The sequence below is a fragment of the Lolium rigidum genome, chromosome 4, assembly GCF_022539505.1.
Source record: "Lolium rigidum isolate FL_2022 chromosome 4, APGP_CSIRO_Lrig_0.1, whole genome shotgun sequence".
Lineage (NCBI taxonomy): Eukaryota > Viridiplantae > Streptophyta > Magnoliopsida > Poales > Poaceae > Lolium > Lolium rigidum.
Window position 1 is genome coordinate 39,555,142 of NC_061511.1, and position 19,333 is coordinate 39,574,474.

General features: G+C 48.5%; 2 protein-coding genes across 3 annotated transcripts; one reads left to right on the plus strand and one right to left on the minus strand.

The window, feature by feature from the left end:
- Positions 1-359: 359 nt before the first annotated feature.
- LOC124646943 (disease resistance protein RPM1-like) lies at positions 360-19,010 on the plus strand. The gene is made up of 4 exons (XM_047186977.1): positions 360-491; positions 1,303-1,713; positions 15,950-16,693; positions 17,073-19,010. Exons 1-4 carry the CDS (start codon positions 360-362, stop codon positions 19,008-19,010), a joined length of 3,225 nt encoding a protein of 1,074 aa, XP_047042933.1.
- LOC124708673 lies at positions 1,911-14,427 on the minus strand. Of its 2 annotated transcripts, none has more exons than XM_047240349.1 (2): positions 12,607-14,427; positions 1,911-3,291 (listed from the first exon to the last, which is right to left on the minus strand). In XM_047240349.1, exons 1-2 carry the CDS (start codon positions 13,670-13,672, stop codon positions 2,072-2,074), a joined length of 2,286 nt encoding a protein of 761 aa, XP_047096305.1. In that variant the 5' UTR covers positions 13,673-14,427; the 3' UTR covers positions 1,911-2,071. The 2 variants fall into 2 exon arrangements, with proteins under 2 accessions (XP_047096305.1, XP_047096304.1); XM_047240348.1 differs by having other exon boundaries at positions 1,911-3,333; positions 12,559-14,427.
- Positions 19,011-19,333: the final 323 nt, after the last annotated feature.

Sequence of the window (19,333 nt, forward strand, 5' to 3'; positions counted from 1 at the left end):
CACCACAAGTCGCCGGCGTCCTCCAAGCGTCGCCGCCGAAGAACAGGGCGCAGATGCCCGAACACCCAAGTCCGGCGAAGATCCGTCGCTGCGTGCCCAGCCTCTTAGTTCTTCCTTTCTAACCACCATATCATGTTCTTCACTGTACTCAATGCCGTACACTGCAATTATGAATCGAGCTGGATTATTACAACTCCAGTAGTCAAACTAACACATGTTCCAGTATGAATAATGCAATATTGGTTCCATTTCATGCTTAAATTATGTACTTCACGAGTACTCTGCATCACCAACAATGCTTGAACATTGTTTCTAAACTGAACAATTAGCCACATACTCAATCTAACAATGATTCTAACATGACAGAAGTAGTTACATCACAGTTCAATCACTGTACATTTCCTAGTGCTTCTACTAGAATTCAGGCATCACGCAAAAAAACTAAAAATGATTCTAACATGAAAGTAGTTACATCGCAGTTCAATCACCCTGTACATTCAGTTTAGTTCTGCTACCAGCATATAGGCAACACGGAAAAAAAATCACAGGGGCTTGCCACGGGTGAAACTCACAACGGAATCTGCATAGGGATTTGGTGCGGATGAAATTTGCAATGAGATGCTGATTTGCGGCAAATTCCGTCTCAGAGTATGTATTTACTTTCGATGAGGTCACAACAGATGAGGACGAGAAAATGCTGCGGCGAGGTCGACGAGCGGGCGGCCCTAGGTCGTGTTGGCGGAGACAGATTTCAATGAGGTCACAGCATTCCGGGAAACAGGAACAGAGACGTGGGGACGAGGTCCGTGAGAAACAGACTTAACATGTGTGAGAAACAGAATGAAAGTAGTTACATTATACCACTCAATGATACAACAAACCAATTCTAAGAAACAGACTTAACATGTGTGAGAAACAGAATGCGATAGAAAGAATTGAATCCTTCTTTCCCAAAAAAAAAAAAAGTAAAGTAAATTAAAGTAAAGTGTAAAGGCAGCACATACATATGCTGCAGCAACAAGCAACAAGCTCTTTCTCTTGTTCTTCGAAAATGATCTAATCCTTCTTTCCCAAAAGAAGGTAAAGTAAAATAAAACTTTGAGGATGGAACTGGAATAATAGCAACAACTGGAAGCAAAGAATCTCAGTCCAGTTTTCTCTTCTTCAATGAGCCTTTGGTAGGTCAGAGTGCGATGCACCAACAGACATCGCTTCCCCTTTGTTGCTGGTAATTCTTGTTTTTCTTTTCTGCTCTAGCCAGCGAATTGTCAATCTTAATCGGGGCATTCCTTTGCTAATTAGGAACCAACTTTCTATGAGAATCCAGATATTATAACCAACTTTCCATGCAGAGCTTGGATCAGGATGATGCATCCTTTTAATCCAAAATTCTTTGTTCAGAGTTTGGTGGAGCAGTTTAATGCAACTGTAGGGTTTAATGCTCTGTTGGAAATGGAGAAGACAGCGCGAAAGCTGGCTGGTGAGTTTAACGGATTTGTGAACAAGAAGTATCTGATTGTAATTAATGACCTATCCACAATTGAGGAGTGGGATCGGGTTAAGAAATGCTTCCCAAACAACAAGATGGGTAGCAGAATCATAGTGTCCACAATGCAAGTTGAAGTTGCAAGCTTATGTGCAGGACAAGAAAGCATAGTATCTGAACTAAAGCAATTGTCTGCTGATCAGAATATTTATGCTTTCCACAAGAAGGTAACATTCAAAATTCTACTTCTCAGCTAGCTAAGTTATTTTGAGTTATTGATGACATTAATCTTTTAATATACTGATACCAGTTGACACAAACCTCATGAATGCGAGAGCAGCATTAGTATTCAATATCTAGTGTGTACCATATTATCCATTGCTAGATAAAAAAAAAAATGGTTTGATCCGTGTAGTTATGTTAACACCACGCTCTTCTCACAGATCAATTACTCAACAAGTAGGTTTACAGCCATGGATTCTCCAGGTTCAAGCTATTACAGAGGAGAGATGAACTAGAGAGGAAGGAGAAAGCCAAAGCAGAGGAGGCCGAAGCCGTCCGTTCCAAGCCTGTCTGTATGCGTCCCTATTCTCTGGTATATGTAGTGGCAGGCTTTGGTGTCTTCAGACAGGCCAAAGCCCAAGGTGTCAGCCCATAACCGAGCCCAATAGAAGAGGTCGCTAACAATCCCCCCTTCCTTAAGATTCGGCTTGACCCCAAGCCGATGCCATGCAAAACCGCCAGGATCCCATTGTAGTTGCCGTTCATGGTTACTGTTGTAGCCCTTGTTGACGGGAGCTTGAGCGAGGTTGAAGATATAAGGAAGCAGCCGAAGTAGTCGAGGAAGGTGTCACAGTAGTAGTCAGCACGGAGACTGTCGAAGTAGCAAGCATAGTTGAGGTAGTAGCTGCGGGCAATGTGGACTTGGACGATACCTTGATATGTAGTTTTGGAATTTCTCCCGTCCTCAAATTGGATTTGTTGGCATCTCCCGTGGTCGATCTTGATAAGTGTTCGTACGCCAGGATCCCATGAGAATGGTGGCAAAACTGACCTTCTCGTCTCAAGATAACCTGCAGATCGCACTGCTTTTGAAAGGATTGACTGGCCAGACTTGCTGCTACTAGCATAACACTCTTGAAAGGCAAGTGATGTACAAGTACTAGAGCTGGTATATCCTTGTACTGCACCAGTTAGTCCCCCGAACCATTGTATAAAGAGAAAAGGGGTCCAACAGATTAGCAGCAAAATGAAACTCCACCCATTCCAGCAAGAAGGATTCTGTAGTTTGGTACTGTTTGGCAAATTTCGGCTGCTGGTATCTACGCTCAGAAGTTGCTTAGCATTTCTCAATGTTGAACAGGAGCCAGCCCTTGCACAGAATATGTACCATGTAGCAATATTATTCAGATTCAACTTAAACGTAATGCCAATGACGAGTAAAGGTTCAGAAACAGCCGACACATTGCTCCCAAACTCGCTAGTGAAACTGACTGTAGTCAGATGTGACCATGGAGGCTTCGGTTGCAATTGTAGCCAACACGTCTGGGTCTTTCCAATGTCAGACTTCACACATTCCATGCACCATGGTGAATAAAGAGCGGTCTGCAGATTAGCAAAAGCTATTGATTCTTGCTCAGATATATCAACAGAAGAACTATTTTTGTGGCTCAGAATTGCTTCTAGTTGCTGTAAATACCAACTTGACAAGATTAAGCCACTTGGGTCCCATAAGTGCTCAAGGGAAAAACCTTCATTCAGATCATTGAGCATCATTGTCCAAAGATGATTTATTGGTTCAAGTTCTGCACAACACGTAGCATGATTAGCTGTTGCATTCTTGATGACACTACTAGGAAAAAGGCAATCAGTGGCGCACCACATATAGCCTTCAGTGGCGCACCACTAGTGCGCCACTGCTATCACGCCACTGCTAACTCCTAGTAGTGGCGCACTAGGGGTGCGCCACTACTAGCCTGGATACCAGTGGCGCACTGCGTGGTGCGCCATTGACATGTCCAGCAGTGCGCCACTATTACTCCAAAGTGGTGCGCCACTGTTGGTCAAGGGCAGTGCGCCACCACTGTCTAGACGAGGTGCGCCACTGCTACTGTTTTGCGTGCGCCACTGTTTCAGCGGAGGCGGTGCGCCACCGCTGCGTGTGGACGTGCGCCACCGCTGTCTCCGGGCCGTGCGCCACCGCTGAGGTTCCCGGTGCGCCACCGCTAGGCTCGGAGGGGATCACGTGGCGGTGCGCCATCGGATCCAGCCGCAGTGCGCCATCGCTACTTAGTGGACGTGCGCCACTGATGGGCCACTAGTGCGCCACTGCTACGAATTTCGAATTTTTTTTTTGTATCCTGACAGGTATTTATACAGGTTGTATATCACAGTACAATAGCACAATACAGGATACATAACACATATAAACAACAAGCACAACTTATCCATACATAATTCTTCACATTAGCCCCACATGATTCACAAGATTTCACATTAGAGAAGTTACGAGGTTACAATGCAAGTTACGGGGTTACAAAGTCGCAAATGAGCTAGTGGTTACACAAGATCGATCATCTAAAGTACAATCACATAGAAGAGAGCTAGAGTCACTACTAGCACCATCCCGATAATAGTCGTCTTCATCCGGTTCCTCCTCCGCTCCCTCCTCTCTCCCGCCAAATAGCGTGCGTATCTATCTTCGGCCTCCGCTCTAGTGGTGTACCCTTTGTAGTCGTTACCGCTAAAACGGTGAACCCGTCTCCGACACTCCTCCCGGCCGTTGTAGACTCCGGGAACATTGCCCTTGTACACGACATACCACGTCATATCTGCGTACATATGCACAAGCTAAAGAAACATTAGTGCACGCGCTCATAGATGTTTGCAACGAATAAGAGCAAACTCAAAAACGATCCAAGTAGTATGAACTAAAAGGCATGCCTCATACATTGTTGGTCGGAACAAATATGAACATCCCGGGATGGCGTCAGTGAGGCCAGGTAGGATGCACAAGAGATTGATATTTGTGCCATCACACCAGGCTCACTGGCGTCACCCCGGAGTGTACAGATTGACCAAACATTCTAATCATTGGCACTAAAATGGAAGAAAGGCCAATGCGGTTAAGAAGTGCCAACTCAAATAAGAGACAAGTAGCTATTATGAACTAAATGGAATGCCTCATATTTTGTTGGTCGGAACAAATATTAACATTTAGAGAAGGGGTAAGTGAAACCAAGTAGGATGCACAAGAGATTGATACTTGTGTCATCGCACCGAGTTCACTAGCCCCTCCCCCAAGTGTACAAGTGACCAAACATTCTAATCATCGGCATTTTAAAATACGAAAGCAAATGGAAGAATGATAAGGGCCTCATACTTTGTCGATCGAAACAAATATGAACATCCCGGGATGGCGTTAGTGAGGCCAGGTAGGATGCACAAGAGATTGATATTTGTGCCATCACACCAGGCTCACTAGCGACACCCCGAGTGTACGAGTTGACCGAACATTCTAATCATCGGCCAAATGCAATTAAGAAGTGCCAACTCAAACAAGAGATAAGTAGCTACTATGAACTAAATGGAATGCCTCATACATTGTAGGTCAAAACAAATTTTAACATTCAGGGATGGAGTGAGCGAGGCCAGGTAGGATGCACAAGACATGGATATTTGTGCCATCACACCAGGCTCGCTCGCTCCACCCCCAAGTGTACAAGTGACCAACCATTCTAATCATCGGCATATGCAAACAAAATTAACGACCAAATCAAGTGCGGAAAACGACAGAGCCATATATATAAGTTCACAAACATAGCCGAACTAGTAATTAATAGCAAGTAAAGTGCTCGGATAAAGTTTATTACAACGAAGCTCGTCTTTAGTTCACAACTACATAACTAGGCTCGCACATCAAGACTTTCTCGGAGCGTGGATAAAACCGCCGCCTTTCTTCAAGCACATCCATGAGCGGTAGTCGTCACCCCGCATTTGGAGCTTTGTGTCTATGTCACCGTTTGACGCGCCGATAGCCGGCGAAGAACTCCCCGCGCTTCTAACGACATCTTGATGGATGATTTCACAAATCTCTACTTGGATGCGGAAGAAGTCTTGCTTGATGCCGTCGTCGGGGACCCGCGCCAATTTGTTGGCCCGATCTCCGAGATGCTCGGGTAGCGTAAGCCGCTGCCGGTCCCGTATGAACTTATCCATGTGATAGAGGGCGTAGTAGGCATCCTTGTTACTAGAAGGCGGCTTCTTGACGCAGGGAAACTTTGTTTGGTGCTTGAACACATGCTTCCCGTACCTAACATTTGGCCTCTGCATGTTGCCTTTCGCTTTGACGTAGCCATTGAGAGCATCATCAAGTACGGCCTTGACATTCGTGTAGTCCGTGGTTGACTTACCGTCCGCATCGAGGTATGTGGCCACGGAATGCTTCGGGGTTATGGAGATGAGTGTGCAGGTTTTGTCTCTCGCGTAGAACACATAATGTTTAAGAACATGACGATTGAAATCTAAAAAAATCACGAGTTAAGAACGGTACGGTGAGGGCCGGGGTGACTTACTCGGGAAATACGAGCAGGAGGATGTTACACTTCTTCCGGTTCGCTAGAAAGAAGTCTTTGAGGTATCCACTCGCGACCGCCTGGTCTCCGGCGGTGGCCAAGTGGACGGCACGCATGTAGAAGGGGTCGGCTATCGCGATGTCCGGGATCTTGTTTCTAATGATCCGCATTGCCTTGCCGAGCGAGTATAGGCGAATGAAGGTGTAGTGCAGCGGATAAGCTGTTCAGCATGGCGAAGATGTCATCATACCGCAGGAAGATATTCTCCGCGAAGCCACTATCGACAAAGCCATGGCCCGAGGGCACCTTGGCAACATACACCGGGTATCCATTATCTTTCTCCCCGAGACGCCGCTCCTCCATAAACATAACACCGTCAACCGAGAGATCGCATAGGACCGGGTGCAGCATCGTACAATCTTTGAACTAGCATCCGCTCACCCGACACATGCACCCTCGCCTCTATATTCTTGGGCACTGGTGGCCCGTCCTGAGCACGGATAGGTAACGGCTGGCTGGCAGACTTGTCATCCTTCTTCTTTCTTTTCCGTCCCTTCGGCTTCATTTTTACTGGGACTGCATTCTCCTCTTCGCAAGCCTTCTTCGGTGTGTTAGGACCGATAACCCTTCTCACCTCGGCTATCGGCTGAGTCTCGGTGAAATCGGCAGCTGGAGGCGTCTCCCGAGAACGAGAATAGGCGCCGCTTGTTGCAATAGGTTTTCCCCTCGGCGGCAGCTTGAGAGGGTTGGCTACTGAGATCGTAGTCCATCACCCCAAAATCGAAGTTGCAGTCCAGGTTGGCGAACGTACTGTCCTCGTTCGGATCCTGTGCCATCTGCATGTCCACATCAGCTGATTGCGGCACCGTTGGGGTGGTCTTGCCATGGCTTGGCACCGGCACGGCTGGGGGTGCTGTCTGTGGGGTGGTGTCCCTCGCCCCCAAACGAATCCGGCTCTTTGGCCAAACCATGGACCAATTGAAGCAATGCTCGGAGGGTAAGGACCTCATCTTCGTCGGCACCATGGGGTTGAAAGGGAGGTAGCACGTCGTCGTAGCCGCTAAGCACCCGAACCAGTTGAATCCTATACACGTCGGGTTGCATGGGTTTACCGTGTAACTGACGGTTGCTCGGTTGAACAATTTTGGCCTTGGCAACATCGATCAACTCGCCGTTCACAAACTGCAGGAGATTGCATGGGACGTCGACGGCGGAGCTCGCGGAAAACATGTAGGGCGTTAGGGATGGCTAGCTAGTCAAAGGCAAGGATATATATGGAAGTCATTGGCCAAGGGTTGGTTACCGTGATGGCGTCCAGCTCGGCTAAGGTCGAGGCACCGCCGGCGGCGGGCGTGCAACCGATGGAGTGGCCGCTTGTTGGCGCGGTGCCGGGCGGCGTATTATCCGCAGCGACGGGTGCATTGAGCTGAAGTAATGGCGCCGCGGGAGACACCAAGGTTGGCGCCGCGGGAGCCACCACGGTTGGCGCCGCGGGAGCCACCAAGGTTGGCGCCGCCGGAGACACCATTGTTGCCGCCTGCGGACTCACCGATGGCTCCACGCCGTGGGAGTTGCTGCCCGTGAAACTGGGAACCGGGGGAGGCCCCTTTTTTCCTCCCTCATACCACGCGTCCAGACCGGCAACCAAGGTAGGGATGAGGGAGCTAAGCGTCGTGCCCACTTGGTCCTCCACTTGCTGTCTTTGCGTCCTCTGTTGGGTCTCCACGATTTGTTGCACTTGTTGCCGCACTTGCTCCTCGACCAATGTCGGGATCTGCGCAACTTGTGCCTTGAGCTGTGCGACCTCCTTCTCATCGATGGTGGCCTTTCTCTCCTTTTTCCCCGACTTATAGTATTCGACCATTTCATAGAGCATCCTTCGCCGACCACACGACCAGCCGACGTCGGCTTACTCAATGGATCCCTCTTCTTGTGGGCATTCAACGCCCTATTTAAAGGGTTGTCCCAAGGGGCACACTGCGAGGAGCTCGTGGACCCCGCGCCGCTACTAGCTTCCTTTTCACTTTCGATCTCCTTAGCCTACGGGAGGAACATGCATGAACCATTTAGAAATTTGGATTCAACAATAAGAATGCAACCATAAAGGAGCTAATTAAGCGGGTGCATTCCTTACCAGAAGAGCCTCAAACTCCTTCACATCCGGAGTGGTGGTGAGCTCCTTTGTTTTCGGGTCAATACGGTACCGGACCAGGAGAAAGTTCCTGGTTTGCTTGTTTGTGTATTGCGGGAGGAGGGGCTCGAGGCCGTTCTTCACACGCTCCTCATCCGCGGCGTCCCATTTCGGTTGCGCCACCCTAAAACCGCCAGGACCAAGTTTGTGGGTGCCTAAGTTCAGTTTTCGCATGTCCTTCCCCCACTGACTAGAATCCGACGTTGACTCGCTCTCGCACTTGATCTTGAAATCAGCGTAGTCTTGCTCGGTGATCGAGGGATTTGACTCCTTGATCTTCTCGTAACTCTCACCATTATTAATCATTTTCTTCACTCGGGTCCTCCAACTAGCGAGGGCGGTGCTCATCTTCGTGAGGGCGGCATTGTGCACTTTGTTCCGCATGAGACGCTTTTCTGAGCAGTCCACCGGGAACTCGTATCGTTCGTGTAGCTTCTTGAAGAGGAGGGTGCGCAAATTCGCTCGGTCAGGATGCCTGAGGTTCTCGGTGTTGATCGAGACCGTGCTCCGGAGGATGCACCCGAGTTGGGCAGAGTACCCTTTGACTAAATCAGGCGGCGCCGTTGGATGCCCAGTGGCGTTCACTTCGGTGAATGCTGCTTGCTTCACGGTGCTGAGCACATTCGGGCAACGCTCCCTCCGTAGCTTCTTCGGTGCGCCGGTGTCATCCTCGGTGGCACCATCCGTGGTGTCATCCTCGGCGGCACCATCACTGGTGTCATCCTCGGCGGCATCGTCCGCTCGGTACTCTGGATCGGGGCCATCATCCTCGCCGTCGTCGCGGCGAGGTTGTGACTCCATCACCTCAATTTCATCGGTTAGCATCCGGAACGGCTTGCTGCCGCTGCCGCCGGCCTCTTCGTTGTTGGCCATGTTCGAACTAAGTAGGAAAAAATGCATAAAATTAGCGCAAGATTTCACGGAAAAATTGGGCATGACCTATGCTAATTTATGGACATATGAGTGCCCCATTTTCGCCGAAACGGAAATGAATCAACATTTCGGCGATAATGGGCAACTCTGTCGATCCCTGCACAAGAATATGACACCATATAGACATGCAAAACAATCCACCAGCTGAGCACCATGGCACATATACAATTGTTCCTCCATATACACCTAGCAGCAACAAGCAGCAAGCAGCAACTAGCAGCAGCAGCAAGCAGCTAGCAAGCAGCAGCAGCTACGGCCTAGCGATGAGCGAGCAAGCAGCAACTCTAGCAACAATGAGCAAGCAGCTAGCAAGCGATAGCAGCTAGCTAGCAGCAGACGACTAGCTAGCGGCAGCGACAAGCAGACAAGCAGCCTAGCAAGCGGCAGCGACAAGCGGCTAGCGGCGGTAGCAAGCAGCATCAAGCTCACCGTGAGTCGCGTGGAGTCTCCGAGAGGTGAGTTGTTGCTCCGGGTCGAGGAAGATGCGAGGGCGGCGGTCGGGTGCTCAACTCTGCCTTGAAAAACATAAAAATAAAAATTCAAGTAAGCTTGTTCATGGTACTCGTGGAGTTCAAACAGAGAAAATCAAAAGGAAACCTGATGCTAAAAATAAAAATTCAGTAAGCTTGTTCATGGTACTTGTGGAGTTCATAGCACATGCAGCAACAGGAGGCCTATAGTCCGGCGAGAACAAACAAGGACACCTGCCAAAAAATTGACAAGCTTGAATGTGGTGTCCATAAGAAGTGCGGTTGGTTTAAATTCCTTTTTAGTTGCGATCTGCAGCACTAAGGAACTATGTCCCTTGTTACCAAAAATATATTCGGTGATTAGTTGGCAAATGATAATCAAAGGTGAGGCCAAAAAAAGCATTTTCCTTTTTCATTTGCAGTAGATTGCCTCAAATTTTAGTGATAATCATAAGCTAACATAGAGCATTACATCCATGAAACAGAGATCTGTGCTAACTCATACATTGGACTGATGTGTCAAGCGGACTCATAAAAGTAAAGAGATGGTCGGGGGCAACACACGAAACACCATCCTTCTCTCGTCTACAATATGAACTTGGTAGTTTAGTTGATCGGACCGTGGAACACTTAAAGATCACACTACTTCCTAGGTTTCCGAGCTCAGCTCTTACACTAAGCAACACACTATTCAATAGTTCAACAGCTTGCAATAGACCAGTTAAACGAGTTTCCGTACTACACATACATCATTCAGTTCAGCCGACATTGCCCCGAAAATACCAAACCGCAACCATGCAACCTCCTAGTAATAAACAGCTCAAAGGGCAAGGACATCTCGCGGCAATTGTTTTCTAAATGAGCCGGTTTTCGCTGTTGGGCATACAATATATGTCGATTTGTAGCAAACGAATTGGATCAACCTAGCAGAGGAGGAGGAGGGAGGAGCACGGCGGCTACCTGGGAAGGATGCGCAACGGAAGGCGTGTGGCGTCAGCGGTCGAAGGTTCCTCCGCGGTGAGGTCGAGGACGAGGTCGCAGGCGGCGTCAGAGGTCGAGGGCGTGCGGCTCCTCCGCGGTGAGGTCGAGGATGAGGTCGCAGGCGGCGTCAGAGGTCGAGGGCGTGCGGCTCCTCGGCGGTGAGATCGAGGACGAGGTCGCAGGCGGCGTGCGCTTCTCCTACTCCTGCTCCACGGTGTGCAGCCTGGGGAGCGACGAGGCAGAGGATGGGGCGCCGGCGGTGGGAGAGGTGGTCGCCGGCGGGGATTCGAGGGGGAGAGGGTCCGGTGAATGGGGGCGAGATCGAGATCGAGAGGGGGCGCCGGCGGGGATTGGGGAATGTTTGAATGGGGATGGGGAGAAGAAGATGGTCGGGATTTGGCTAAGTCCCCGACTCCCCTTAGCAATAGCGCACCTCTAGGGGTGCGCCACTACGAGGCTTAGCAATAGCGCACCTCTCGGGGTGCGCCACTGCCTCTTTAGGTTTAGGTCAAAAGGCTCGCGGCACCTACGGTTGACAAGATCCGAATTGTACCGCAGTGGCTTGCTCCCCCTCTCTCGTTCGGTTTACCCCGGCTAGCCGGGTTCGAACCCCGGCGGCCCCAATTTTTTTCACTTTTTTATTAAATTGATTTAACACTATAATAAATAGCATAATACACCAAAATAAAAGGCATAAATAATTATAATTATGTAGAATAGTTAAAATACTATAGAATCTATAAAATATCCAAAAATATAAATTATATGTCTATTTTGATCGGTACAATGTGTAGATTAACAATATGACATCCGTTATTCATACAAGAAAATGATACATAATTATCTTTTCACAATCTTCTTGCCCTTCTTTCTCGCGGTTGAATAATTTAGCCCCGGAACTCCTAGACTTCTTCTCTTGAATGGACGGCCTTTAGGTAGGGTGGTCCTGCTTCTTCTTGTTGTGTATGGTTCTTCATCATCGTCGTCGTCATCTTCCATCTTCGGATCGCCATACTCGGTCAAAGTCTAGCTCGTTGGCAGCTCCATCCATTCCGATGATGCTCCTTTTGCCTCTCCTCACGATAACACGGCTGGGCTTTTGCGGGTCGGTAATGAAGAAGCATTGGTCCACTTGGGAAGCTAGTACACATGGCTCATATTTCGCGGTGACCTTTGCATTTCAAATCCCTGCAAACAAACACATGCAACACATGTGTGGATCGGAGGCTTTGCATATACAACACATGTGGAGGCTTCGCATACAACACACATGCACGTGATCGAGACGATTTTCGCGCGCGCACATATGTGTGTGTGCAAGACGATCGGAACCGGTCACACACAAAGCATAAAACCAACAAAGTTACCGATACGGCGAGACCTAGAGTGTTGGATGAGGTAAAAAGTTGAGATTGAGTAGGGTATTAAGCTAAGAAAGCTTCACCATCACTTACCTATTAAGCTAAGACATAGCAATGGCGCACTACTAAGTGGTGCGCTACGCCTCTCATCTCTAAAAAGGGGCTATGGCCACCCCCTAGCGATGGCGCACCTAATGACATGCGCCATAGGTAACCTATGTAGCAGTGGCGCACCACAGCAGGTGCGCCATTGCTAAGCCTATCATCTCTAAACGGTCTCTGGACACCTCCTAGCAGTGGCGCACCTCTACAACGTGCGCCATAGGTAAGGAATGTAGCAGTGGCGCACCCCATAGACGTGCGCCACTACTAGGTTGGGGGAGGATCTGGCCTCCTGTCACCACTTACTTATGGCGCACCAGAATCAAGGTGCGCCACTACTACTTTTGTAACAGTGGCCCACCGTTTTGTGGTGCGCCACTGCTAAGTAGTAGTGGCGCACGGCAGCCATGGTGCGCCACTGATGGCAGTCTTACGGCTAGGCCTTTTCCTAGTAGTGTGAGCTTCTTTTCCTCTTCGATAATTTTTTCCAAGAAACCAAACACTCCACCTTCCTTGATACTGCTGACTTCCACTGAAATTTCTTCAATTAGCCACTGTTTTCTTCCTATATACTGCAACTGAATGTCCTGCTCCAATAAATCCATTGGCAGGTTCACACACATACCTAGAGGAGGTGACCATTGCACAAATGCACCACGTCTGCAATCATAAAATTCCAGCGGCTGGAAGGTTGATAGCTCAGAGGACATTGGAGTGGTAGGGAACATGTGCTCAGTGTCCAGGAACACCTTGTTAGCAGAGGTGTCATTGGCGTCGAGGGTTGCACCACATGCCGAGACGCTGGCCTGATCAGTGCCAAAAATAGCGAAGTCATGTGCGGTCTGGAGGGACATGTCATTTGGCATCATCGACACCTTCGTTGTGGCAGATACGGCAGCAGCCTGCATTGAGCTCAACCCCATTTCTGACTTGTTCGCCTCAGAGGCCTCGGTACAGGGATGGTGACCACATAGCTCACTGCAGCACTGGTGAAGGACATACGGCGCAAAGGATGCCGCCACGGTTTCGGTGCAGGGATACACCAATGAGAAGGTGGTGCTAGGTACAGCTACTGAATTTGTCGGTGGTAGGAAACTGTCACCTGCTGGCATCTCGATGTGGGAGACGCCATCGTGTATCACACAAGCAGTCGAGGCGGTGATAGATGTGGCTCCTGTTGATGTCGCCATGGACGCCAACTCGTATGGTAAAGCAAACTTAACGTCGAGGTAGCAACACCCGTCAAAGAGGCATTTGCCCTGCAAGGATACACGAGCCTCGGCCGCATCATCCCTTGATCTCAACTCCACAATGGCCTTCACATAGTGAGACCCGTTCCTCTTGGTGACCCTCGGATTCACAACCAGCTGTTGCACACCATATGGAGCAAGTATTGGCCGTAGCATATCCTCATTAACTGGGTAGAGTGCACGGCATACCACTATGCTCAGAGTATGATCTGACGACCACTTGGGGCGATGCGGCACTCTGTCGAACAGCTTGTAGGCGCTGTCGGAATTTGCCGTGGAGGTAGAACCGCCAGTACTGGAATTGGAGACGGCCGTTGTGGACATGGCACGTAAGATCTCCAGAGCGCGGGTCGCGGTTGAAGTAGCCGGCGCTCGCTCGTGGAAGTCACCAGCACGGACGCCACTGCTCGGAACACGTGGGACGCGGCCGAGGTTGGTGATGCGGAGCTGCCGACGATGAGGTCGTCGAGACACCGTGCCCCTGGGCTCAGGTCATCCACGGGGGTGTCGCGCTTGAAGCTGGGGTCGGTGGTGGGGGCGGCGCTTCTCAAGACGCCCTGAGATGCGGTCGAGCGCGCCGTCGATGAAGCCGGCGACACCACTGCAGGGTCGCGCCTGGGGTTGATGAAGCCCGCGAGATCGGGAGCGAGTGCTTCGTCCTCAGCCCACTTCCGGACACAGTCGTGTGGGCTCGCCGATGCGAAGTTGCTCAACGCCGTCGTCATAGCTCGGGCCAAAGTAATGGCGGTGGTGGGGAGAAAAATTGAGGTGGAATTTGGGAAGATTTGGGCTCAAAATCGTTGGCTCTGATACCAGATTGTTAACACCACGCTCTTCTCACAGATCAATTACTCAACAAGTAGGTTTACAGCCATGGATTCTCCAGGTTCAAGCTATTACAGAGGAGAGATGAACTAGAGAGGAAGGAGAAAGCCAAAGCAGAGGAGGCCGAAGCCGTCCGTTCCAAGCCTGTCTGTATGCGTCCCTATTCTCTGGTATATGTAGTGGCAGGCTTTGGTGTCTTCAGACAGGCCAAAGCCCAAGGTGTCAGCCCATAACCGAGCCCAATAGAAGAGGTCGCTAACAAGTTACCTCTGTCATTATGGCCAAAGTGTAGCAGTGATTTTTCGTTAGTTCAAATTGGAGCTGAACAGTACTACAGTATAGAAGTAGGTAGTACCTAATGGCTCAAAAAATAAAAATTCTAGGTAACGCCTTCACAAAATAATACACACTCCCATACAATTCTATGTACAAATGCACATTTTCGATTCAAATTTTTGACATTTTAGGTTGTAGTTTTTTTTGGAGATGGGATGGAAACACTTTAGTTTGGGGTTCATATATATGGGAAACCCATGGCTATGGCAGTCATGGATGGACAACAACAAACCATGGGATGGGTTGCCGCTGCCAATTGATGACAATGTGAGGGCATTGTTTGAGGCATCAGTGATGATCGAGATCGGGGACGGGGAGGCAACCCAGTTCTGGACTGACCCATGGCGGGCAGAAGGAAAACTGAACGTGTTGTTCCCTGACCTTTTCAAGCTCTGCACATTACGACGGATTACAGTGCGAAAGGCGATCAATCAGGATAAGTGGAGCAGACACCTAAAAGCCGACTTTACGCCGGCAGCTATCCGTCAATTCACTGCACTTTGGAACATGCTACGCGGCCTTCAGTTAACCCCCAGGGGACTCCTGATCGTTTGACGTGGAAGTGGACAGCGGAGGGGACGTACTCCGCGAGCTCGGCGTATGCGGTCCAATTCTTGGGCACCATCAGGCCGACCTTCCCACAGATAGTGTGGAGATCTGACGCTCCTCCCAAATGCAGGTTCTATGCATGGCTAGCTGTTCAGGGGAGATGCATGACCGCCGATGTTCTCGCGAAACGTGGATTCCCACATGATCCGTTGTGTCCGCTCTGCCGATCACAACCAGAAACTGCAGTACATCTGCTTGCGGCTTGCCCGTACGCGCAAGAAGTCTGGACTTTGATCGTGGATCGTGCGCGGCTACCGGTGTCTTTGATCCCTGATGCACACACTGATCTTCAGGATTGGCTGGTCTCCTCCACTTGCCAAGCCGGAACAGCAAACGCCAAGCTATGGCGCTCCATCATTCCGCTTGTATGGTGGTGCATTTGGAAGGAGAGGAACGACAGGATATTCAGACACATTGCCTCCTCCCCTGCGGAGTTGTTTCAAACGCTGCTGGCAGAGGCGAGGACGTGGATCGACGCTGGTCGGCGGAGGGTGCAAGCTTTGCTTGAAAGACCCAGGGAGCCAGACTAGTGCCCTTGCCTCTGTAGCGCTGGAGCAAAGCTCTATGCCATGCCTGTTTTCTGTTTTTTTCAGTGTTTTCGGCTGGCCTTCTTTGGCCTACCTTTGTACCTAAGGAAGGTCTCCTTCCGTTTGTACTTTTCCCTCATCTTAACGCAATGAAAGCAGCAAGCTGCATTTCGTCAAAAAATATATATGGGAAACTGCATTTTGAACTATTTCAGTTATTCTTATAGCATTCTCTTTTAGCATTATTTTCCATTCGTTCTTTTATAGGGTCTCAACAAGAAACACATTGCTTGCTTGTGCACAGGTTTCTCAAGAGACAACATATTTAGCTGAAACAGACTCAAGATCAAACAGAGCCACTACCAGAAATGATAAGTCTATAGTAGCCATTGGTGAGATTTTAGAGGATCAATCTAAAGTTGTTGATGGTAAGAAGGTAGTCGGAAAGAGCATCACTCGCATCAGGACGATGGCTGCTGCTTTGGAGGAATCTCAAATTGTTGGGCGAGAGAAAGAAAAAGAGGAGATTGTGAAGTTAGTTACAAGTCAAGTTACAAACCGATTCCAAGTGGTCTCGGTGTGGGGAATGGGTGGTCTCGGAAAAACCACTCTAGTCAAAGATATCTACCATATCAAGCTCAGTGGCATGTTTGAGAAACGCGCCTGTGTAACAGTCATGCGCCCTTTCAGTCTTGTGGAGCTCCTTCGAAGCTTAGTTATGCAACTAGAACCTTCTGAAAAGAAGGACGTTGAGGGTTTGATGCGCAGCACAAAGAAGATATTTTTATTGATGCCAGTTGCTGAGTTGATCGAGGAATTGGCAAGGATTTTAGAAAGAAAAAGGTGCTTGGTTGTTCTTGATGATGTATCATCCACTGTAGAATGGGACATGATAATACCATTTTTCCATGGAATGGAAAATTCAAGCCGGATCATAGTCACCACAAGGGAAGAGGATATTGCTAAACATTGTTCAGAGCAAAAAGGAAATATATACATGCTGAAAGGTCTAGAATACAAGGATGCGTGCGACCTGTTTGCTAAAAAGGTACTCAATAAAAAACTATCATCATGCTTCATTTGTACATGTCGCCCTAGGATTTGTTTTCCATCATTTAATTGTTGAACCAAAATGACTAGTTCTACCTTGATCTACAACATTTCCTTTCAGTTTTTGGCAATTGTTATTAGTTGCACTATGATCATCGTCCACACTAGGAGTGCAATTCAATGCTTTATACTTCGTTGGTAAATTTCATAGAACAACAACTCGGGCATGGTCATAACATAACCACACCTCCCAGTAATAATGTAATTGCAAATTGTACATAACTAATAGAGTTATAGCACATACACAACATTTAAAAATTATTCTGTACCTGATTTAGTTTTGAAGATTCTGAAGAACTCGATCCCTCAAATTTCAGGTATTTAAGAAGACTATAGATTTGGATAAGAAATACCCTGAGCTGACTACACAAGCAGAACTGATACTGCAGAAGTGCAGCGGACTCCCCCTTGCAATAGTCACTATAGGTGGCTTCTTGGCAAACCAACCAAAAACAGCTTTGGAGTGGAGGAAACTGAATGAGCATATCAGTACCGAGTTGGAGGTGAATCCTATGCTTGGGACCATTAGGACCGTCCTTATGAGAAGCTATGATGGTTTACCCTACCACCTCAAGTCTTGTTTCCTCTATATGCCCATCTTTCGTGAAGACCAAAGGGTTGGGCGGGGACGCTTGGTGCGCCGGTGGAGCGCAGAGGGTTACTCAAGGGAGGTTCGAGGCAAATCCATGGAGAAAATAGCAGATGGTTACTTCATGGAACTTATAAGCAGGAGTATGATTTTACCATCTGAATGCTCAATCCACAATACAAAAGGGATCAATTCCTGCCAAGTGCATGATCTCATGCGTGATATCGGTATCTCAAAGTCAATGGAAGAAAATCTTGTTTTTACACTGGAGGAAGGTTGCAGCTCAAACAGCCAAGCCACTATGCGCCACCTTGCTATAAATGGCAATTGGCAAGGAGACCAGGGTGAATTTGAGAGCATAGTAGACATGTCCCGTGTACGATCAATGACAGTTTTTGGGGAGTGGAAGTCATTTTTCATTTTTGAGAAGATGAGGCTGCTACGAGTGTTGGACTTGGAAGACACAACAGGTCTACATGATCATCACTTCAAGCATATTGGGAAGCTCCTTCACTTAAGATACCTTTCGCTAAGAGGATGTGATTCTATTTATCACCTGCCAGATTCATTGGGTAACTTGAGAGAACTCGTGACGCTAGATGTCCGAGGTACGAAAATAATCAAGCTGCCCAGGAGTATCTTCAATCTCCAGAAGCTAAGCTATCTTCGTTCTGGTAGGAAAGCGGATGATGAGGATGGCTCATATGAAGGCCATTTTGGTGACAATCCAAAGTGTCTTGGCAACCGACCATGCATTCTGTTTCTCGTGACAGGGATTGCTTGTTGTTGCAAGAGTGTTGCAATTCCTGATGATGACTCTAACCTTAATTGCCATGATGCATGCACTGCTCTTTGTTGCTATTTGGTCCCTTTTATTGCGATGCGTCTAGACTTGCATGGTGTTCTAGTGCAAAGTGGGATGAGGAAGCTGAAAGCCCTACACACATTGGGTGTTGTGAACATCGCACGGCGGGGTAAGGATGTTCTAAAGGATATAAAAGGGCTCATTCAGTTGCGCAAGTTAGGAGTGACTGGCGTCAGTAAGGAAAACGGACAAGAGTTGTGTTTGGCAATTGTTGGTCTGAGCCGTCTAGAGTCATTGTCAATCCGGTCAGAGGGGGAGCCTGGTTTATCTGGCTGCTTGGATGGAGAGTTCTCATTCCCGGAAAACTTGCAGAGCCTCAAGCTGTATGGTAACCTGGTCAAACTACCGGAATGGATAAAGGGGCTGAGGAATCTGGTGAAGCTCAAGCTACGGAGCTCTATGATATCAGAGGATGATGAAGCTATACAGGTCCTTGGGGATCTACCAAACCTGGCGTCCCTGCATCTGCTGAAGAAGTCGTTCGAGAAGAGTAATGCTTGTCTCACATTCCGTCCACACATGTTCCTGAACCTGGTGGTGCTGGAACTTGATTCGCTCTTGGACGGCCGGGAGGATAGAAATAAGCTGCTATTTTTGAAGTTTGAACAAGGAGCAACCCCTAAGCTAGAGCTTCTCAAGTTCGTTTGGGCAGGCATCAATAGTCGGACACTCTCGGGGCTACCATCTCTGGCAAGCCTGAAGGAGGTTCTGCTCAAAGGTGCGTACAGTGACAACGAATTGGCATACCTGAGGGCCGAGCTCCCAAAAAATACAAATCTACCGGTCATAAAGAGGGTCTAATCAAGATCATGGAGGTCCACTTCGCCCAACAATCCAAGGTAAGCTAGGAGTACATACTCTTGTGTTTCCATTTGCATGCGGCTATTTGTCACCATTTAATTGTTGGTCTTTAAATTCGTGCAGCTGGTGGATCACTTGTCATGAAGCCGCATGTTACACCTAATTGTGTATAGTAGTTCGATCGGTGTCCTAATAATTAGCAGGACACACCATGTCCTTGACCAATGTAACATACTTAATTCTTTCTTGGTTCATCTGGGGGGATCTCAACTCAGTTGGTGTCTCGTTTTGTGTACGTCTGAATCGCTAATTAGTTTCAGCAA

Excerpts from the sequence above, each read along its gene's own strand:
- LOC124708673 (XM_047240348.1), bottom strand. The coding sequence starts at position 13,672 with ATGTCCACAACGGCCGTCTCCAATTCCAGTACTGGCGGTTCTACCTCC. Across the intron at positions 3,334-12,558 it reads TATCGAAGAGGAAAAGAAGC|TCATCAAGAATGCAACAGCT; the intron begins TCACACTACTAG and ends TTCCTAGTAGTG.
- LOC124646943 (XM_047186977.1), top strand. The coding sequence starts at position 360 with ATGACAGAAGTAGTTACATCACAGTTCAATCACTGTACATTTCCTAGT. Across the intron at positions 492-1,302 it reads CATCGCAGTTCAATCACCCT|GAACCAACTTTCTATGAGAA; the intron begins GTACATTCAGTT and ends TTTGCTAATTAG. Across the intron at positions 16,694-17,072 it reads GCGACCTGTTTGCTAAAAAG|GTATTTAAGAAGACTATAGA; the intron begins GTACTCAATAAA and ends CTCAAATTTCAG.